Source organism: Heterodontus francisci, chromosome 1, assembly GCF_036365525.1.
Source record: "Heterodontus francisci isolate sHetFra1 chromosome 1, sHetFra1.hap1, whole genome shotgun sequence".
NCBI lineage: Eukaryota > Metazoa > Chordata > Chondrichthyes > Heterodontiformes > Heterodontidae > Heterodontus > Heterodontus francisci.
Genome location: NC_090371.1, coordinates 182555402 through 182578377, shown reverse-complemented (window position 1 = coordinate 182578377; position 22976 = coordinate 182555402). Strand labels below are relative to the sequence as shown.

Below are 22976 nucleotides of genomic sequence, written 5' to 3'. Positions count from 1 at the left end.
TCCATTTTCCTGCCTGATCTCCGTATCCCTTAATTTCCTTGAGACCAAAAATCTATTGATCTCACCTTTGAATAGAACTCAACAACTGAGCATCTATAGCTCCCTGGGGGAGAGAATTCCAAAGATTCACAACCCTGAGTGAAGGTATTTCTCCTCGTCACTTTCCTAAATGGTCAATTCTTATCCTGAGACTATGCCCCCTAGTTCTAGACTCTCCAGTTAGGGGCAACAGCCTCTCAGCATCTACACTGTCAACCCCCTCAGAATCTTTTACGCTTCAATGAGATCACCTCTCATTTTTCTAAACTGTAGAGAATATAGGCTCATTCTACTCAATCTCTCCTATAGGACCACCATCTTATCCCACAAACAGAATAGCAAAATACCATATAGCCCTTCTGATGATACATCTCCAAACATTCTCACCAGATATTCAATCCTTAGGCTGCCTTATTCTGTTACTCTTTTCTCTCTTGTTTGCTCCTTTCCATCTCATATCACTGATGACTTATGCATAGTGGCAGCAGCAGGCAAAATAGTCAGGACAAGACCAGCACTGGAGAATTGGGGGCACCCAAGAGAATGTCTTCTCGGAAGACATTTATTTTGTAACTAGGCCAGAACACCTAGGTTTTTGTAGCTTCCATTTTTTCCCTTTTAAGCAATCAAGCCGAGAGCAAATGGCTAACTGCAGAAACGTGATCAAAAACATCAATGAGGTAGCAGAACTTCTGCTGCCATAGGCTCAGGGTCCATGGGCTCAACGTTCAGAGCTTTACGTCAGAAGCTTAAGTCGTCGAATAGTTGAGACCCCTCCAAGATTGTGTACTTTGTTTCACGTTAAGAACTTGCATTTATATAGCGTTTTTCACAACACCCCAAAGTCCTTTATGGTCAATGAATTACTTTGTAAGTATGGCCACTATCGTAATGTAGGAAACATGGCAGCCAATATACACAAAGCAAGCTCTCATATAGAGCAAGGTGATAATGACTTGATAATCAGTTTTAAGTAATCTTAGTTGAGATATAAATATTTGCCAGGACACCAGGGAGAACTCCTCTACTCTGCTTCAAAATAGTGCCATGGGATCTTTTATAGCCACTTGAGAGTGCACATGGGGTCTCAGTTTAACATCTCATCCGAAAGACTCCAACAGCGAAGCACTCCCTCTGGAGTGCTAGTTTAGATTAAAAGCTCATGTGCCTGGAGTAGGGAATGAACTCACAACCTACTGACTCAGAGGTGAGAGTGCTACCACTGAGCCATGGCTGATATATCAATGTTATTCAGTGAAGCTAGAACAGTCAACAGAACAGATCCCAGAATTATTTCATCAGATTTATGTCATGCACACCCCCACCTGCCAAGAATGAAGCATATTAATTTTGTCATATGAACATTGATTTTAAACCGTTGCTGGAGTGAAGAAAGGACTTGTTTAAAAAAAAAATCACAGACACTTGGCTGGAAAAACATTTGCATACTAACAGATAGCGCTTGGAGAGGCAAAAGACTATTACCTGGTTCATTTAACCCAAAATAAGCTATTATCACCAGACATTGAAGTGAGGGCGCTCACATTCCAGGATGACTGCTAAGATGGCAGAATCCAGAAACAGAAGTGGTCAAACCAGCTCGTCACATGACTAACCTGCTGAGCAACCTGAGGGTTTTTGGAATTGTGCCACAGAGAAAGGCAAAAGGCAGTTGGAAACTGAAGCTGAAACAAGCAAGTCTCTCGCCTGTCTGTCTGTCTCTCTCTCACACTTTCTCCCAAGCCACCGGACCCACGGATGACACGTAGATCTCAAGAGAGAAAAGACCCCGACCTCGAAACAAGCTGAAGCGTGCACTGGGCCCCAACGAATTGCAAGTCTGATCGGCAACCAAAGACTTCACAGCAAACTCAAAGGACAGTAAAATAGAAGGCCATCTATTGCCTCAAACTTTTGCCCTTTATTCTTTTCTACTTTTCTGTCTCTGTCTGCGTGTGTGTTTATCGCATATGCATGCTAGTGTGGTCGCATTGCATTCGAAGTCGGTAACCAGATTAGAACTTAAGATTAATAAACTTCTACCTTTCTTGTTTAAATCTAAGGAAACCTGTTTGATTTCTTTGCCTTACAATTGGAGCAGTGAACAAGGATTCACTAAGGGGGAGCTAAAAACACGGTGTTTTAAAAAATTAAACCCTGTTACGGTTGAACCAGGCAAAGGCTGAGAGGGAACCCTAGACCCCTTCTCAACTGGTCATAACACTTACAAAATCAACTGACCAGATTTGGCCTACTCTTACAAAAAACTGAAATAAACAACATGCTCAAAACCTTGCAATGCAAAATTGAAAATCAACCAGAGCAATACCTTTTAGCTGGTCAACTACGTTCTTCAAATAGTTGTTAAGGACAGGATCCGTTGTAACAAGCATTGTAAGTCCATACTTCTGTAATCGTGTGAAAGATTCCGGTGGATAGATTCCACGTTGATACAAGATACTGTTGATCCCATAATCTAAAACATGAACAATTGATCATTTCCATTATGTAAAAATGAACCATATGCTACTGCAGGTCAATAAGCAACGTTCTGTATTGTGTGGCAAAACACTCAGAACAGTTGCTGAAATTTTTATCCAACACTGCATTTCCATGACAGTATTCCTCAACATCAACACATTGTTAATGTTTCTGAAAATATTTTTTCCCACTAATGATCACAAAATAACACAAACACAAATGTGAAAGACTGGACAGTACAGCTGGCTACAGTACACTGTCATTTAACTAAACAGAATGCAAACTCAGACCAGACTGATGGGATATTTTGTTCTATCCCAAGACCTTTGGGTTCCAGGCAAAATGAAGGCAGTTACTAGTAGACACAAATTCATAAATACAAAAAAGATTAAAATTCATATCTGAAATATCAACTTCACTGGTATGGGAAATGAGGATAGCGAGACAGAAAAGGGAGGATGAAAAGGTGACTCATACTGATGTAGAATATTATAGACACTAATAAACAGCATTTAGGCTAGGTAAGTACATGAGGGAGAAAAAGGCTTTGGAAGGAACAGCATTTCCTCTAATATTTTTGTGGAGCACGTGGGCGATTTAAGTGTGCAACCCCTTTAAATTTTTTTGCGCAGCCTCACATGCACAGTAACCTAAAGAAGCTGTATTTTTCACTGCCTACGCAGGGACTCTGGGGTTGTTGCATAGCTGCATGGCTTATGGGGAACATTGGGAAGGAAGCTCATGTGGAGTATAAACACTGGAGTAGACCTGTTAGGCTCAATGGACTGCTTCTGTGCTACACATTCTATGTAATTCTATCAGGCAGTGGTTCTTCTTTCTCTATGGTGCTGAAGCTTGGACTACTTATAAACACCATAGCAAGGCCCGAGGACGTCATCAACGCTGTCTTAGAAGGATCTTTCAAATCATGTCAGAGGACAAAAGAACAAATGTGAGCATCAAACAGACATGCCAAGTACAGAGGGCCATGATAATTTCACATCAGCTGAGATGGACAGGACATGTCACCAGAATGCCCGACTCAAGACTGCCCAAACAGGTGCTCTACTCAGAGCTACACCAGGCAGCCAGTTCATACAGGGGCCGAAGGAGATGTTTCAAAGACAATCTCAGAGCCTCCACAAAAGTCTGCTCTATTAACATCAACACATGGGAAGATGATGCTCTACTGTGACCAAAATGGCAATCCATCATCAAAAACGGTGTCAAGACCTTCCAAACAACAAGAGCAGCCACTGAGAGAGAACAGCAAGAGACACAGAAAGAGAGGGCAGCTACTCGAGCCAACAATCCACCACCATCTCTACCAGCCGGCAACCGATGTCCTCACAGTGGGACAGCCTGCAAGGCTAAAATAGGGCACAAAAGTCATTTGCAAACCCACAACCAACACTGACATCTCACTTCCACCCAGCTATCAGCAAGAAAGAATCAGCCTTGACAAGAGGGATTGCCAATGATGATGAATTCTATGTAACATCCTGTTCTGAGCTAAGATTACAGTGATGGCAAATCACCAATAAACCCATTTTCCCCAGATACAATCCAGAGATAAAGGGTAGTTTTGATACCAAGTACATCTTGGTGAGCAAAGACTACAGAAAGTGAGACTGGCGTTTACACAGTACCACATCACATCTTGGAAACAGTGAAAAGCACATGCAACAAATTACTTTTGAGCATAGCGACTAATGTGTGGCCAAAGACATGTTTTCTGAATAGCAAAACTTCAAACAGCTGTAAAACAAAGATCAGTTAATTGTTTTATGGTGGTAACAGTAGACAGAAGTAATGGGGGAAGACGGTAGTGTAGCAGTAATCTAGAGGCCCAGGTTAATGCCCTGGGGACTCAGGTTCAAATCCCAACAGGGCAGCTGGTGGAATCTAAATTCAATTAATTAATAGAAAATGTAGAATTGAAAGCTAGTCTCAGCAATGGTGCCATGAAGCGATCGACTTTGTCGTTAAAAAAAAAATCGGTTTCACCAATATCCTTAAGGGAAGGAAATCTGCCGTCCTTCCCTGGTCTGACCTACATGTGACTCCAAACCCACAGCAATGTGGTTGACTCTTAACTGCCCTCTGAAATGGACTAGCAAGCCACTCAGTTGTCAAGGGAAATTAGGGATGGGCAGCAAATACTGCTCTTCAACAAATGATGTGGGATCGTTATCATTTATTGGAACAGGTTGAAGGGAATGCAAATAAACATTTCACCAGAAGAACAACAGCACTGTCAGTACTGCATTGTGGTAGGGCACATTTGATTACGAAGCTAAACTTGGTGTTTGAACCCACTAATCTTCTGACTCAAAAGTTAAGTGTGTAACCAAGTGGTCAATAAATTGAAGTACACAAACAATCTGAATTTATTTTACAGATACAGCACTGAAACAGGCCCTTCGGCCCACCGCGTCTGTGCCGACCAACAACCACCCATTTATACTAATCCTACATTAATCCCATGTTCCTACCACATCCCCACCTTCCCTTATATTTCCCTACCACCTACCTATACTAGGGGCAATTTACAATGGCCATTTTACGTATCAACCTGCAAGTCTTTGGCATGTGGGAGGAAACCAGAGCACCCAGCGAAAACCCACGCGGTCACAGGGAGAACTTGCAAACTCCGCACAGGCAGTACCCAGAATTGAACCTGGGTCGCTGGAGCTGTGAGGCTGCGGTGCTAACCACTGCGTTACTGTGCCGCCCATAAATGTAACATCATCAAAACAAAAACAGCATTCTATTATTTCAGGCTACTGCTATATTATTAAACCAATTTAATATAAATAATTTGTTATATTGGCTGCAGTGTATCACTGGACAGCATTGAAAAGGCCCTATACAAAGTCACAAATGACATCTGAAGCAACTGCAACTGTGGTATCCCTCCACCTCTTTCTCTACCGAACTGCAGCCTTGGGCCTAGTTGACCAAACCATCCTCCTCCAACATCTCTCCTCCGTTGTCCAGTTGCATGAGATTCTGTTCAGTTGGTTCCATTTTTATCCATCCGGTATAACCAGACAATCTCCCGCAATGACTTCTCCTCCCACTCTTGAACATTACCTCTGGAGTCCAAAGATCTATCCTTGGCACCCTCCTATTTTACATCTACATGCTGCCCCTCAGTGACATCATCCAAAAACAAGTCTGGTTCCACATGTCTGCTGACCTTCACATTGTTTAACGACATGTGGAGCTGGGCGAACACAGATTTCCTCTAGTCATCTGGTAGTACAGAACTTGAGTATTACTGAAAATAGAGACATGTTGTCGAAGCTTTTCATCTTGCACTCATCAAGACAATCCGCAAGAATACCAATCTAAGGGCAAACAGCCAATTTATACTGTATGAGTGCGCTGATTGGTTGGCAAGTCTTCTCAACTCTTCTCATACAGTATACTGTGTTGAAAATTAACGTGGATGAACGATAGACTGAGGTCATGCTCTTCTGACACCCCCTGTACTCAGTTGTACAGTTCCTGTGCAAGAATACCAGTCCGCTACCCCCGCACAGGTGATATGCCCTCAACCCACCACACACTGCTCGGCACTAAAACCCAGCAACCTCCCCAGAACGGAATTAATGCCTCCCTCAACACTGCGCGGAATTAACAACCCCCAACTCCTCCCCTGCACGGGATTCACTCCCCCTCTCCTCCCATGCGCGGGATTAACGTCCCCCCCCCACACGGGATTAATGCACCCACACTCCAGATTAACACCCCCCCTCCCTGCATGTGATTAACGTACCCCCTCCCTGCGTGGGATTAACGCCCCCTCCCTGCGCGAGATTAATGCACCCCCACTCCAGATTAACGTCCCCCTCCCTGCGCGGGATTAAAGACCACCCGCGCAGGATTAACGCCAGCCCCTCCTCCCTGCACGGGATTAACGCACCCCCCCCTCCCTGTGCAGGATTAACACCTCCCCTCCTCCCTGCGTGGGATTAACGCACCTCCACTCCAGATTAATGCCCCCCTTCCCTGCGCAGGATTACCGCCCCCACTTCCCTGCGCGGGATGAACACCCCCCCATCCCTGCGCGGGATTAATGCACCCCCACTCCAGATTAACGACCCCCTTCCTGCGTGGGATTACCGCACCTCCACTCCAGATTAACACACCCCCTCCCTGCGCGGGATTAACGCCCCCACTTCCCTGCGCGGGATTAACGCCCCCACTTCCCTGCGCGGGATTAACGCCCCCACCTCCCTACGTGGGATTAACGCACATCCACTCCAGATTCACACACCCCCTCCCTGCGCGGGATCCACGCCCCCCCTCCCTGTGCGGGATGAATGCACCCCCCATTCCAGATTAACGCGCCCCCCGTGCGGGATTAATGCACCCCCACTCCAGATTAACAACCCTCCCTGCGCAGGATTAACGCCCCCCCCCCCTCCCTGTGCAGGATTAATGCACCCTCACTCCAGATTAACACACCCCCTCCCTGCACCAGATTAATGCACCCCCACTCCAGATTAACATCCCCCCTCCCTGCCCAAAATTAATGCACCCCCACTCCAGATTAACACACTTCCCTCCCTGCCCAAAATTAATGCACGCCCACTCCAGATTAACACCCCCCGCCCTGCGCAAAATTAATGCACCCCCACTCCAGATTAACACCCCACCCCTCCCTGCGCCAGATTAATGCACCCCCACTCCAGATTAACAACCCCCCCTCCCTGCGCCAGATTAATGCACCCCCACTCCAGATTAACACACCCCCTCCCTGCGCCAGATTAATGCACACCCACTCCAGATTAACACCCCCTCCTCCCTGCACCAGATTAATGCACCCCCACTCCCTGCGCCAGATTAATGCACCCCACTCCAGATTAACACCCCACCCCTCCCTGCGCCAGATTAAGGCACCCCCACTCCAGATTAACACCCCACCCCTCCCTGCGCCAGATTAATGCACCCCCACTCCAGATTGACACCCCACCCCTCCCTGCACCAGATTAATGCACCCCCACTCCAGATTAACACCCCACCCCTCCCTGCGCCAGATTAATGCACACCCACTACAGATTAACACCCCACCCCTCCCTGCGCCAGATTAATGCACACCCACTACAGATTAACACCACCCCTCCCTGCGCCAGATTAATGCACACCCACTCCAGATTAACACCCCCCCTCCCTGCGCCAGATTAATGCACACCCACTCCAGATTAACACCCCCCCACTCCCTGCGCCAGATTAATGCACACCCACTCCAGATTAACACCCCCTCCTCCCTGCACCAGATTAATGCACCCCCACTCCAGATTAACACCCCCCCCTCCCTGCACCAGATTAATGCACACCCACTCCAGATTAACACCCCCCCCTCCCTGCACCAGATTAATGCACACCCACTCCAGATTAACACCCCCCCCTCCCTGCACCAGATTAATGCACCCCCACTCCAGATTAACACCCCCCCTCCCTGCGCCAGATTAATGCACCCCCACTCCAGATTAACAACCCCCTCCCTGCGCCAGATTAATGCACACCCACCAGATTAACACCCCCCCTCCTTGCGCCAGATTAATGCACACCCACTCCAGATTAACACCCCCCCCTCCCTGCGCCAGATTAATGCACACCCACTCCAGATTAACACCCCCCCCTCCCTGCGCCAGATTAATGCACACCCACTCCAGATTAACACCCCCCCCTCCCTGCGCCAGATTAATGCACCCCCACTCCAGATTAACACCCCCTCCTCCCTGCACCAGATTAATGCACACCCACTCCAGATTAACACCCCCCCCTCCCTGCACCAGATTAATGCACCCCCACTCCAGATTAACACCCCCCCTCCCTGCGCCAGATTAATGCACACCCACCAGATTAACACCCCCCCCTCCCTGCGCCAGATTAATGCACACCCACTCCAGATTAACACCCCCCCCTCCCTGCGCCAGATTAATGCACACCCACTCCAGATTAACACCCCCCCCTCCCTGCGCCAGATTAATGCACCCCCACTCCAGATTAACACCCCCCCTCCCTGCGCCAGATTAATGCACACCCACTCCAGATTAACAACCCCCTCCCTGCGCCAGATTAATGCACCCCCACTCCAGATTAACACCCCCCCTCCCTGCGCCAGATTAATGCACCCCCACTCCAGATTAACAACCCCCTCCCTGCGCCAGATTAATGCACACCCACCAGATTAACACCCCCCCTCCTTGCGCCAGATTAATGCACACCCACTCCAGATTAACACCCCCCCCTCCCTGCGCCAGATTAATGCACACCCACTCCAGATTAACACCCCCCCCTCCCTGCGCCAGATTAATGCACACCCACTCCAGATTAACACCCCCCCCTCCCTGCACCAGATTAATGCACACCCACCAGATTAACACCCCCCCTCCCTGCGCCAGATTAATGCACACCCACTCCAGATTACCACCCCCGCCCCTGCGCCAGATTAATGCACACCCACTCCAGATTAACACCCCCCCCTCCCTGCGCCAGATTAATGCACACCCACTCCAGATTAACACCCCCACCTCCCTGCGCCAGATTAATGCACACCCACTCCAGATTAACACCCCCCCCCTCCCTGCGCCAGATTAATGCACACCCACTCCAGATTAACACCCCCACCTCCCTGCGCCAGATTAATGCACACCCACTCCAGATTACCACCCCCGCCCCTGCGTGTTATTAACTCTTACGGCCTGTGATGTGTGGCCCGGCTCCCCCGCCCCCCGCAGTCCACGCTCCCCTGCATCACCCCCTCAGGCCCGATCTTCCTAGTCCCGGTTCCTGTCCCGCTTTCCCCTCTCTCCCCGTTACCGGTAACTCACTGAAGAACTCGGACACAATGGCCGCGCTGCCCCGCAAGGTGATGCCTTCTCGCGCCACCACTTTACCCGCCATCGTCTTCAAATCCGAACACCTCAATGCGCCTGCGCTGGATAAAAAAAAAACCGCCCAACTAACCTAACTGCGCATGCGTAGCCCCCCCCCCCCCCCCCGAGGGGGAGTTGGAGAGTATTGAGAGCGCTAAAGAAGCCTGTGGCCAGGCTGTGCAGTGTGAAGATGATACTGGAGCAGTGCTTCTTAAACCTTTCTGATCGAAGGACTCCTTTTCAAATGAATAATTCTACAAAATACTCATAATATGAAACTGCTGCATGTAAAACATGTTTTAATAAGGCTTTTAAGAAAACAAGTATTTACTTACTGATCAGGGAGATGGGTGTGCCTGCCTTCTCACTGCACAGTATCTCGTTTACTATTTTAAACCTCTGCTCTCTTGAACAAGGTTGACCTCTCTCCCACCACCAGCCTTGATAACTGTAGGAAAAACAAGAAATGCTGGAATCACTCAGCAGGTCTGGCAGCATCTGTGGAAAGAGAAGCAGAGTTAATGTTTCGGGTCAGTGACCCTTCTTCGGAACTGACAAATATTAGAATATCTCTTGCCCCACCCCCACCTCACTTGTTTATAATCTGTGACTTTTCTAATATTTGTCAGTTCTGAAGAAGGGTCACTGACCCGAAACGTTAACTCTGCTTCTCTTTCCACAGATGCTGCCAGACCTGCTGAGTGATTCCAGCATTTCTTGTTTTTGCTTCAGATTTCCAGGATCCGCAGTATTTTGCTTTTATTTTGATAACTGTAGGTCTACCTGACGATTTTTGTGTCACTTGGCAGTCGCCTCACCTCCAGCCCACTGTGTGCTGTGCATAAGGCAGGTGTACTCCGTTCCAGCCTTCCGGCTCTCACCAAGCTAGCATCCGCCACGGTTCAGTTATTTTGTGGAGTCTCTGGAAAGTTCCTCGGGACCACCAGGGATCTGCACACCCTGTTTTGAGAACCACTGTACAAGACTAACAATCCAAAGGTCATGAGTTCAATGTCACCATGGCAAGTTGTGAAATTGAATTTAATATTTCTGGTTAGTTGCATCCAAAAAATAATCAAGAAAAGCTTCTGTTTTTATTTATGAACCTAACTGCTTCCTGAATGCAATTAAAGGGAGCATGCCACCTCCTACTCCCTTTGCCAACGTGACCCCAGTCCTAAACTATATGTTTGACTCTTGATACCCTTTGAAGCCACCCAGATGTAAACAATCCCTGTGAAGCTCAATAACAAAAAAAAAATCAGTTGGAACTATCAACAACGACTCAGGCAACACATCAGGTTAAGGTTAAAATAGTCTCAGCCCAGTCGACCTTGCAAAATTCTCCCCACTAACATCTGAGGCCTATTTTTTCAAGCTGGGTGAGCTGTCCCATCGAATAGCGAAACAACTGGTGGACATAGTCATACTCGCAACCACATTCCAGATTCCTTTATCACCATTCCTTGTTGTGACCTATCCCACAAGCAGGAGCGATACACACCAGTAGTGGATGTACAAAGGTATACCAGCAGTGAGAGTAGCCCTGTGAAGCCTCAATGTTGATTCTGGACCACATGAAGTTTCATGGCTTCAGGTCAAACATGGTCAAGAGGACCTCCTGCTGATCACCACCTACTGCCTCACCCCCCCCCTCCCCCCACCCCTCACCCATTATCAGTACTCCTCCATGTTGAACGTCACTTGGAAGAGAATTTGACAGAAGCAAGGACAAAGAATGCACTATGGGTTAGAGACTTCAATGTCGTCCACCAAATTTGCTTCAGTAGTACCACCAATCAGTCCTGAAGGATGTAGCTGCCAGACTGGGCTTGTGTCAGATGGTAAAGAAACCGACATGAAATAACCTGCTTCACCTTGTCCTAACCAACCTACCTGCAGAAAGTACTTCTGTCCGCAATAACACTAGTAGAGCTGACCAACACATAGTCCTTGTGCAGACAAAGACCACAAAATTGGGCTCCATAGAGCTGCTGGTTGCAGCGGAGAGGGAGGGCTCTCAACAGAAGCCCCCACCCACCTATGGTATTCAGAGAACACTTTTTGCTCCACCTCAGTCAGGAGAAGTGTCTGAGGTGGCTACAATTCACCAAGCTGGTGGTTACTGAATTGTGCCACCTTCTCCAACTGGACTTGCAGTCACAGAGCAGGGTGATCAAGGTCACCATCACCCTCAATTTCTTTGCCTCAGAAACTTTCCAGGCTGGAGCCGGTGACATTGGCAACAGATTTCACCATGCATCGCTCCATTAGGAAGGGAACCAAGGCCCAGTACACCAGGAGATGGGTCTTCATTGTCTTCGCTTCAAGCAGAGAGAAGAAGGAGGAGTGTGCATGTGGCTTTGGCACAGTAGTGGGCATCCCCATAGTGCAGGGAGCCATTGAATGCACGCATGTGTCTCAGCAGGCATCATATTTCAGATGTACAGAAACCAGAAAGGATTCCAATCATTCAAAGTGCAGATGTGCGTGCCGACACATACACCATGTTGGTGAATGCCCGTGATGCTTTTATCCTGTGCCAGTCAGCTGTCCCTGCCAACTTCAAGCCACTATGTTGAACCAGAGGGTGGCTGCTCAGAGACACATGGCTGATGACACTCCTCCACCACCCAGAAGAGAAGGAGGAGTGAGGAGGAATGTGGGATATCCGTTCCGGATGGGCTATCCATGAGCGGCTCATCAGACTCCGGTTCTCCTGAAAACATCTCTACATCAGCGTTGCTCCATAATTCCCCACCTTACTATCTCTCTGATCTGGACCATCACAAGATCCTGAAATAAAAAACACCACAAAAAAAAATTCCATACCAACATTATCCAAAACACTTCCAATGATACATGCAAAACTGAACTACTCACCCGTCTGCATTCTCTTAGTGCCAATCGTTTGCGTGCCTTTGCCTGATGTACTTCTCCTATGCAGTGCTACCCCAGTGGCTGCAGCATGACTAGAGGAAGGCTGTTGACTTTTAGTGCTGGGGTTGGGGGTGTGGAGGAGGGGAACTGCAGATGTCCTTGCAGGAGGCCCTCAAGTCAATCGAGCCTTAAGGGCCCAACTTCAGACGGCATGCCATCAGCATGGGAGGCAGCCGTTTAGGCTAGCTGGCTGAGAGGCAACAGCAGGTTCCCTGGCCGAGCGGCAGTGATAGGAACATGAATGCTGCCATATTGAAAGAAGACAGTAGGTTCATGCTGGTACTGAGATTCATGAGGTACTGTCACTGCTCTGGAGGGGGGGGGGCGTCTCAGCAATCTTGGTAATTTGTTGAGGGATAGATTGCTGGACTGCTGTGAGACCCTGTAAACCCCCTTGGAGCACTGATATCTGTAGCCGTGGTGGCAGCAAGCAGACATCTTGTGACCTCAGTCTGAGCTTTCACTGTAGCTCTTAGACATTGCATGGCTTCTGCCTCAGCTGCAAAGGAAGCTGAGACATTGACCGTCAGACTCTGCATCACAGCTGAGTAGGCAAGTTCTGGCAGGGAGTTTGCCACCATTTCTATGCTCCTTAGGATGGGTTCCAAGCTCTGTGCAAAGTCCCATGTCAAGTTGTGGCCAGACTCCTTCATTCTCCTTGAAAATGACAAAAGGCTGTCTGGCAGGCCTGCCAATGCACCAAGCATTTCTATGTGCATGCACATCAGCCTTTTCCTGTTCACTGCTCCATTGAAATCCTCATCTGAGTCTTCTGCTTGCAACATTCCCTCTCATTTTTTTTGGAGTGTGTGGGCAATTTGTTTAAGTGCACGACCCCTTTAAATTTTATTGTGCAGCCGTGCACGTATGGCAACTTAAAGGGGCTGACCTGTGCGCGGCCTGCACACGAACTTTTGGGTTGCGGCCACACAGCTTACAGAACACATTGTCTGGAGCAGAACCCATCTGCCTCATCACTCTCTGGGGAGCTGACAGACATACTATCCTTTCCCCCAACCTTGCTACAGCCCGGTGTCTCCCCATGAGGTGATCCCACCTTTATACTACCCTCTAAAGTACCACAGTGCCAGTATCTGAGCTGATGGCTGCGTGTCAGATCAAGTGATGGTGCTTCCTCATCAGATGTCTGCTCTTGTTCTCCTCCTTCATGGTGAGGCTGCTCTGGCTGGCCAGGCAGTAGGTCTTGGGTATCTGAAAGCATAAATTTAGAAGAGAAGGGAAGTTGTGAGGGGAATGGTGGGGGGGAGGGGGGCGCGCTGGGGTGGTAGCTGGAAAATGAGAGGTCACAGCATCAGCAGTTTGTACTTAAATAAAAACAAGAAATGCTGGAAATATTCAGCAGGTCTGGCAGCATCTGTGGAAAGAGAAGCAGAGTTAACATTTCAGGTCAGTGACCCTTCTTCAGAACTAGCAAATATTAGAAATGTAAAAGGTTATAAGCAAGTAAAGCGGGGGTGGGGCAAGAGATAACAAAGGAGAAGGTGTAAATAGGACAAGGTCACAGAGTAGCTGACCAGAAGGTCGTGAAGCAAAGACAAACAATATGTTAATGGTGTGTTGAAAGACAAAGCATTCGTACAGAAAGGGTGTCAATGGACTGAAAATTGAACAGCCGCAATTACAAACATGAAAAAAAAAGTGGGTAAGCAAACTGAACAAACTAAGATGAAATAAAATAAAACAAACACAAAAAAAAATATTTTAAAAAAGGAAAAAGAAAAAAATAATTGAAAATAAAAGTAAAATGGAGCCCGTCATGCTCTGAAATTATTGAACTCAATGTTCAGTCCAGCAGGCTTTAGTGTGCCTAATCGGTAAATGAGATGCTGTTACTCAAGCTTGCGTTGATGTTCACTGGACAGAGATGTGAGTATGAGAGCAGGGGGGAGTGTTGAAATGGCAAGCAACCGGAAGCTCGAGGTCATGCTTGCGGACTGAGCGGAGGTGTTCTGCAAAGCGGTCACCTTGTCTGCGTTTGGTCTCCCCAATGTAGAGGAGACCACATTGTGAGCAGCGAATACTGTATACTAAATTGAAAGAAGTACAAGTAAATCACTGCTTCACCTGAAAGGAATGTTTGGGGCCTTGGATAGTGAGGAGAGAGGAGGTAAATAGGCAGATATTACATCTCCTGCGCTTGCAGGGGAAGGTGCCATGGGAAGGGGACGAGATGGTGGGAGTAATGGAGGAGTGGACCAGGGTGTCACGGAAGGAATGATCCCTTCGGAATGCTGACAGGGGAAGGGAGGGGAAGATGCTTTTGGTAGTGGCATCATGCTGGAGGTGGTGAAAATGGCGGAGGATGATCCTTTGGATATGGAGTCTGATGGGGTGGAAAGTGAGGACAAGGGAAACCCTGTCGCGGTTCTGGGAGGGAGGGGAAGGAGTGAGGGTAGAGGTGCGGGAAATGGGCTGGACACGGTTGAGGGCCCTGTCAACCACAGTGGGGGGAATCCTCGGTTGAGGAAAAAGGAAGACATATCAGAAGCACTGTCATGGAAGGTAGCATCATCAGAGCAGATGCGTCGGAGACGGAGAAACTGGGAGAATGGAATGGAGTCCTTATAGGAGACAGGGTGTGAAGAAGTGTAGTTGAGGTAGCTGTGGGAGTCAGTGGGCTTATAATGGATATTAGTAGACAGCCTATCACCAGAGATGGAGACAGAGAAGTCGAGAAAGGGAACGAACGTGTCGGAGATGGACGTTGTTAAGGGTGGAAGAGTGAAGGGTGGAAATTAGAAGCAAAGTTGACAAAGTTTTCCAGTTCGGGGCGGGAGCAGGAAACGGCACCAATACAGTCATCAATGTACCGGAAAAAGAGTTGGGGGAGGGGGCTGGAGTAGGACTGGAACAAGGAATGTTTGACATATCCCACAAAAAGACAGGCATAACTAGGGCCCATGCGGGTACCCATTGCAACACCTTTTACTTGAAGGAAGTGAGTGGAATTGAAGGAGAAGTTGTTCAATGTGAGAACAAGTTCAGCCAGGCGGAGGAGGGTGGTGGTGGATGGGGACTGGTTGGGCCTCTGTTCAAGCAAGAAGCGGAGAGGCCTCAAACCATCTGCTTGCTTGCCATTTCAACACTCCTGCCTGCTCTCATGCTCACATCTCTGTCCTGGGATTGCTGCAGTGTCCCAGTGAACATCAACGCAAGCTTGAGGAACAGCATCTCATTTACCGATTAGGCACACTACAGCCTGCCGGACTGAACACTGAGTTCAATAATTTCAGAGCATGACGGGCTCCATTTTACTTTTATTTTCAGTTTTTTTTTCTTTTTCCTTTGTAAAATGTTTTTTGTGTTTGTTTTATTTTATTTCATCTTAGTTTGTTCAGTTTGCTTACCCACTGTTTTTTTTTCGTGTTTGTACTTGCGGCTGTTCAATTTTCAGTCTGTTAACACCCTATCTGTACTAATGCTTTGTCTTACAACACACCTTTAACATAGTGTTTGCCTTTGCTCCATGACCTTCTGGTCAACTATTCTGTGACCTTGTCCTATTTACACCTTCTCCTTTGTTATCTCTTGCCCCACCCCCACTTTACTTGCTTATAACCTTTTACATTTCTAATATTTGCTAGTTCTGAAGAAGGGTCACTGACCTGAAATGTTAACTCTGCTTCTCTCTCCACAGATGCTGCCAGACCTGCTGATTATTTCCAGCATTTCTTGTTTTTATTTCAGATTTCCAGTATCCGCAGTATTTTGCTTTTATTTTAGCAGTTTCTACTTGACTACTGCGCCAATAATTTGGAGCACAGTATCCTCCAAGGGGTTCATGTGATCTATGTATCTGCCACCAGGTCTCTGCTACTCCCTCCTGTTATTTGCCACCTTGTCCTAGAACTATAGTAAAATTATGGCACAGAAGGAGGCCATTCAGCCCGTTGCGTCTGTGCCGGACGAAGAAACTAACGGCCCAATCTAATCCCACCTTCCAGCACCTGGTCCATAGCCTTGCAGGTTACAGCACTTCAGGAGCAGGTCCAGGTACCTTTTAAAGGAGTTGAGGGTTTCTGCCTCCAACAGCGTTCCTGGCAGTGAATTCCAGACACCCACCACCCTCTGGGTGAAAAGGTTTTTCCTCATGTCCCCTCTAATCCTTCTACCAATCACCTTAAATCTGTGCCCCCTGATAATTGACCTCTCCGCTAAGGGAAACAGGTCCTTCCTGTCTACTGTGTCTAGGCCCCTCATAATTTTATACACCTCAATTAAGTCACCCCTCAGCCTCCTCTGTTCAAAGGAAAACAAACCTAGCCTATCCAATCTTTCCTCATAGCTGCAACTTTCAAGCCCTGGCAACATTCTCGTAAACCTCCTCTGTACTCTCTCCAGAGCAATTATGTCCTTTCTGTCATGTGGTGACCAGAACTACACAATACTCCAGCTGTGGTCTAACCAGCGTTTTATACAGTTCCAGCATTACATCCCTGCTTTTGTAAGGCAAATAAAGGAAAGCATTCCATATGCCTTCTTCACCACTCTATCCTCCTGTCCTGCCACCTTCAGGGACCTGTGGACATGCACTCCAAGGTCTCTCACTTCTTCTACCCCTCTTAATATCCTCCTGTTTACTGTGTATTCCCTCACTTTATTTGCCCTCCCCAAATGCATGACGTCATACTTCTCTAGATTGAATTCCATTTGCCACTTTTCCGCCCATTCAACCAAACCATTGATATTATCCTGGAATCTACGGCTATCCTCTTCACTATCAACTACATGGCCAATTATTGTGACCTCAGCAAATTTCCCAATCATGTCTCCCACATTTAAGTTCAAATCATTAATATATACCGCAAACAGCAAGAGACCCAACACTGAGCCCTGTGGAACGCCACTGGAAACAGCTTTCTATTCACAAAAACATCCAGCGACTACTACCCTTTGTTTCCTGTCACTGAGCCAATTTTGGATCCAACCTGCCACATTCCCCTGTATCCCATGGGCTTTCATTTTACTGACCAGTCTGCCATGCGGGACCTTGTCAAATGCCTTACGAAAATCCATGTAGACCACATTCACTGCGCTACCCTCATCAATCCTCCTTGCTACTTCCTCAAAAAACTAAATCAAGTTAGTAAGACATGACCTTCCCCTAACAAATCCATGCTGACTATCACTGATTAATCTTTGCCTTTCTAATTGGCAGTTTATCCTGTCCCTCAGAATTGATTCTAACAATTTACCCACCGCCGAGGTCAGACTGACTGGTTTATAATTATTTGGCCTATTCCTCACACCCTTTTTAAACAATGGTACAACGTTCGCAGACCTCCAATCGTCTGGTACCTTGCCTGTATCTAGTGAGGATTTCAAGATGATCCTCAGCGCATCTGCTATTTCCTCCCTGGCTTCCTTTAATAAACTGGGATGCAATCCATCTGGCCCTGGTGATTTATCCACTTTCAAGGACGTCAGACCCTCTAGTACTTCCTCTCTCATTATGCCTCTCACATCTAATATTTCACATTCCTCCTCTTTAACTACAATGTCTGCATCAACCCTCTCCTTTGTGAAGACAGAGACAGAAAACCCATTAAGAACCCTGCCCACAGCTTTTGCATCCACGCATAAGTTCCCTTGTACATCTCTGATAGGCCTTACCCTTTCTTTAGTTATCCTCTTGCTCTTAATGTACTGATAAAAGATCTTCGGGTTTTCCTTGATTTGACCTGCCAATAATTTTTCATGTCCTCTCTTTGCTTTTCTAATTTCAATTTTTTACTTCACCCCTTCACTTTCTATACTCCTCTAGGCTTTCTGAAGTATTAAGATTTTTATTATCATCATAAGCTTTCTTTTTCTGCTTTAACTAACCCCATAAGCTCCTAGATAACCCCTTTATCTTTGTGGGGACATGCCTACACTGTGCCTGTAGTATCTTGCTTTTGAATGCCTCCCACTGGTTTGCCACTGATTTTCCTTCAAGTAGCTGTATCCAGTCCACTTCCACCAGGTCACCTCTCAGTTTTGTAAAATTTGCCTTCCCCCAATTTAGAACCTTAACTGCTGTTTTATCTTTGTCCTTTTCCATGATTATGCTAAAACTAACTGTGTTATGGTCACTACCTCCAAAATAGTCACCCACTGTTCCTTCATCCACTTGCACAGCTTCATTACCGAAGACTAAATCTAGAGTTGTGCCCCCTCTTGTTGGGTTTGTTACGTGCTGGCTAAAAAAGTTCTCTTGAACACAGTTCAAGAATTTTGTTCCCTCTGTGCCCTTCACACTGTTTGTATCCCAGTTGATATTGGGGTAGTTGAATTCACAACTATTATTGCCCTACAGTTTTTGCAATCAGAAATTTTCCAACATATTTGTTCTTCTATCTCCCTCTCACTATTTGGGGGTTTATAGTACACTCCTAATAATGTGGCTGCCCTCCACTTATAATGCCTCGTTTGATGATTCATTTAACATATCATCCCTCCTCAAAGCTGTTATTGACTCCTTAACTAATTAACTAAGAAAGGCAAATGGTATGTTGGCCTTCATAGCGAGAAGATTCGAGTACAGGAGCAGGGATGTCTTGCTGCAATTATACAGGGCCTTGTTGAGGCCACACATGGAATATTGTGTGCAGTTTTGGTGTCCTTATCTGAGGAAGGATGTTCTTGCTATAGAGGGAGTGCAATGAAGGTTTACCAGACTGATTCCTGGGATGGCGGGTCTGACGTATGAGGAGAGATTGAGTCAGTTAGGATTATATTTGCTGGAGTTCAGAAGAGTGAGGGGGGATCTCATAGAAACCTATAAAATTCTAACAGGACTTGACAGGGTAGATGCAGGAAGGATGTTCCCGATGGTGGGGGAGTCCAGAACCAGGGGTCATAGTCTAAGGATACGGGGTAAACCTTTCAGGACTGAGATGAGGAGAAATTTCTTCACCCAGACAGTGGTGAACCTGTGGAATTCACTATCACAGAAAGCAGTTGAGACCAAAACATTGTATGTTTTCAAGAAGGAGTTAGATAAAGCTCTTGGGGCGAAAGGAATCAAAGGATATGGGGAAAAAGCGGGAACAGGTTACTGAGTCGGATTATCAGCCATGATCATAATGAATGGTGGAGCATGCTCGAAGGGCTGAATGGCCTACTCCTGCTCCTATTTTCTATGTTTCTAATAATGCTACACCCCTTCCTTTTTTATCTCCCTCTCTATCCTGCCTGAAAACTCTATATCAAGGAATGTTGAGCTGCCATTCTTGCCCCTCTTTCAGCCATGTTTCCGTTATAGCAACGATATCGTGTTGTCATGTGTCTATCTTCAAGAGAGAGGGAAGAGTGTCAGTCAGTATGCTGCAATGTGTTTGGGTGATGTGCCTGTCATAGCTGAATAGCTGGCAGTATGTGGAAGCTGAGAAATATGGGTATTAGGCTTGCAGCAGTGGTAAGTGTGAGGGTGAGGTGGAACATGTGAGTGTTAAGCTTGAGTCCTGATTGTTAGAGATTGCTGATGGGTGAATGATGCAGGTGTGGTGCATTGAGCAGTGGTCTGGTGGCTGGGAGATGGGATTTAAAGATGCATTCACTGGCCCTGACCACTTGTGTGAGGTCCTTGAACTTTTTGCAGCACTTCAGCCAGGTCCTCTGGGTCAGACTCCCTGCATTGACCTTTATGGCTACTTGCTCCCATTCTATTCGCAGTGTATGTCTAGATGGCCTCCTGTCCTTCTTTGGAAACATGACTTCTCTCTCCTTTCCACCCTCAGGACTAAGGCCTCCCGTGCTAAATCAGAGAACGTGGGAGCCCTCTCTCTGGCCTGCTGCTCCATTGCTCCACTTTCATCTGTGTGAGGAACACTTTCAGAAACACCTGTAGTAGCCAGAATGCAACTCCCCTTTAAGAGCTGGCTTTAAGAAGTGCGGACTACCTTTAATTCATGCAAACCTCACAGAAACCTGGCCCCCCTAATGAGCATGCAGCTGCTCAGCATTGTATTTAGTGGTGGGCTGCACACTGCAAACATGGCGATGAGCAGGCAGCACAAAGTTTATGTGCTGTTTCCATCTTCCCAATCTGGCATGGGGTAATCACTCCATTGTATCATCTGATACAATCACTGTGTTCAGTGGTATAAATTAAAAATAGATCTAACACAAATACTAACAGAAAATGCTGGAAATACTCAGCAGGTCAGGCAGCATCTGTGGAGAGAGAAACAGAGTTAACGTTTCATGTCGAGACCTTTCATCAGGAAACAAACCCTGGTTCAATGCAGAGTGTTGATGAATGTGCGAGCCATGTCTTAAAATGAGGCATAAGTCTAATGAAGTTAGTCCACAAGAATGTCTGCATGTTAACACCAAAAGCAGCAGTCTGTAGACAGAACTAATCGGTGCCACAAAATTGGATCTGAGAAAAACTGTAGTCCTACCACTTCTAGTCAAAAATATTAATGAGCATCTCGTCAATTAATAGGAGGAGTAGCTCCATCACATCCACATCACCAACATTATCATCAAGGTATTTACATGGGACTTCAGCCAAAAGAGTCAAGTGAATAATCGTACTTGGCCTCCTCCTGTGGTGCCCACCATCATAGAAACCAATGTCCAGCCAATTCAATTGACTTCACATGACATTAAGAAGCAGCTGAAGGAAATGCACACAGAAAACAGTATGGGCCCTGACAACAGCCTAGTTGCTGTTCTAGCCAAGCTCTTCCTCTATAGCTATGACATTGGCATCTACCTGACAATACGGAGAATTGTCGAGGTATGTCTTATCCACACAAAGCAGGATAAATCTAACCCAGCCAATTACCACTCCATCAGTCCCCTCTCAATTATCTGTAATGTAATGGCAGAGTCATCAGTAGTGTCATCAAATGACATTTACTCATCAATAACCTGCGCACTGATATTCAATTCGGATTCCACCAGAACCACCTGGCTCAGACCTCATAATAGCCTTCATCTAGATACAGACATTTGAGCTAAATGCCAGAGAAGAGGTGAGAGTAGCTTCCCTTGACATCCAGCTCGCATTTGACTCAGCATGGTGCTATGGAGTCCTAGCAAAACTGAAATTGTTGGGAATCGAAGGGAAGGCCCTCCAGTGGCTCACGTGCTATCTGACATAAAAGAAGAGGGTTGTGGTTATCCAACGCCTGTCATTTTAGTCCCAGAACATCCTCAGTACTAAAACCTTCAGCTTTTTAAATAATGACCTTAAACTCCATTATAACATCAGGAGTGGTGCTGTTCACTGGCAATTCCAGTGTTCAGCTTTATTCACATAACTTCTCTCAGAATGAAGCAGTCCATATCACCCTTCAGCAGGACCAGGATAACAACCAGGCTTGGCTGACAAGTGACAGATAACAGCTGTGCCACAAAATTGACAAGTAATGACTATACAGGAGAAAGCCCAGTGATCTCCCTTTGACTTTCAACCACATCATTATCACTGAGTTTCCCATCACCAATATCATGAGGGGATTACCGTTGACCAGATTTTGAATTGGACCAGCTCCAACAAGCTTAATGCTTACAAAAGCAAGTTGGAGCTGGGTATTCACTAGCCGACCCATCAACACCTCTCCTCCATCTCCAAGGTATCAGGAAAGTTATGGAATACTCATCACTCATCTGGATGGGTGCAATTGCAATAGTACTCAAGAAACTAAACACCATCCAGGATAGAGCAGGTTACTTGAGTGGTGCTTTACCGCTGACCTCATTATCCACCAACATTACACAGTGGTTGTATTATGTATGACCTATACAAAATTGGCTCAGTGGCAGGAAATAAAGGTTAATTGTTGACAGCTGTTTTAGCAACGGGAGGGCTGTTTCCAGTGGCGTTGCACTGGGCTCAGTACTGTGTCCCCTGCTTTTTGTGGTATATATTAACGATTTGGACGTAAATGTAGGGGGCATGACGAAGAAGTTTGCGGACGACACAAAGATTGACCATGTGGTAGATAGCAAGGAGGATAACTGTAGGCTGCAGGAAAATATTGATGGTCTGGTCAGATGGTCAGAAAAGTGGCAAATGGAATTCAACTTGAAGAAGTTTGAGGTGATGGGGAAGTCAAACAAAGCAAAGGAATACGTGATTAATGGGAAAATACTGAGGAGTGTAGAGGAAGTAAGGGACCTTGGAGTGAATGTCCACAGATCCCGGAAGATAGCAGGACAGGTCGATAAGGTGGTTAAGAAGGCATATGAAATCCTTTCCTTTATTAGCCGAGGTATAGAATACAAGAGCAGGGAGGTTATGCTGAAAATGTATAACTCATTGGTTAGGCCACAACTTGAGTACTGTGTGCAGTTCTGGTCACCTCATTACAGAAAGAATGTAATTGCACTATTGAGGGTACAGAGGAGATTTACGAGAATGTTGCCAGGACTGGAAAAATGCAGCTATGAGGAAAGATTGGATAGGGTGGGGTTGTTCTCCTTGGAACAGAGAAGGCTGAGGGGAGATCTGATTGAAAAGTACAAAATTTTGAGGGACCTGGATAGAGTGGAGTTGAAGGGTCGATTCACCTTAGCAGAGAGGTCATTGACGAGGGGGCATAGATTTAAAGTGATTGGTAGTAAATAAGAGGGGGGAATGAGGAAAAATCTTTTCACCCAGAGGGT

General features: G+C 46.6%; 1 protein-coding gene across 1 annotated transcript in view; it reads right to left on the bottom strand.

Annotated features, from left to right (window-relative positions):
• Positions 1-9467, bottom strand: part of mad2l1 (MAD2 mitotic arrest deficient-like 1 (yeast)) — a 36493-nt gene extending 27026 nt beyond the window's left edge. Inside the window, exons 1-2 of the mRNA XM_068017223.1 lie at positions 9369-9467; positions 2369-2515 (exon numbers count right to left, since the gene is read on the bottom strand). Coding sequence (XP_067873324.1) covers positions 2369-2515; positions 9369-9441 — 220 coding nt within the window. The 5' untranslated portion in view covers positions 9442-9467. The remainder of the gene's footprint in view (positions 1-2368; positions 2516-9368) is intronic.
• Positions 9468-22976: the final 13509 nt, after the last annotated feature.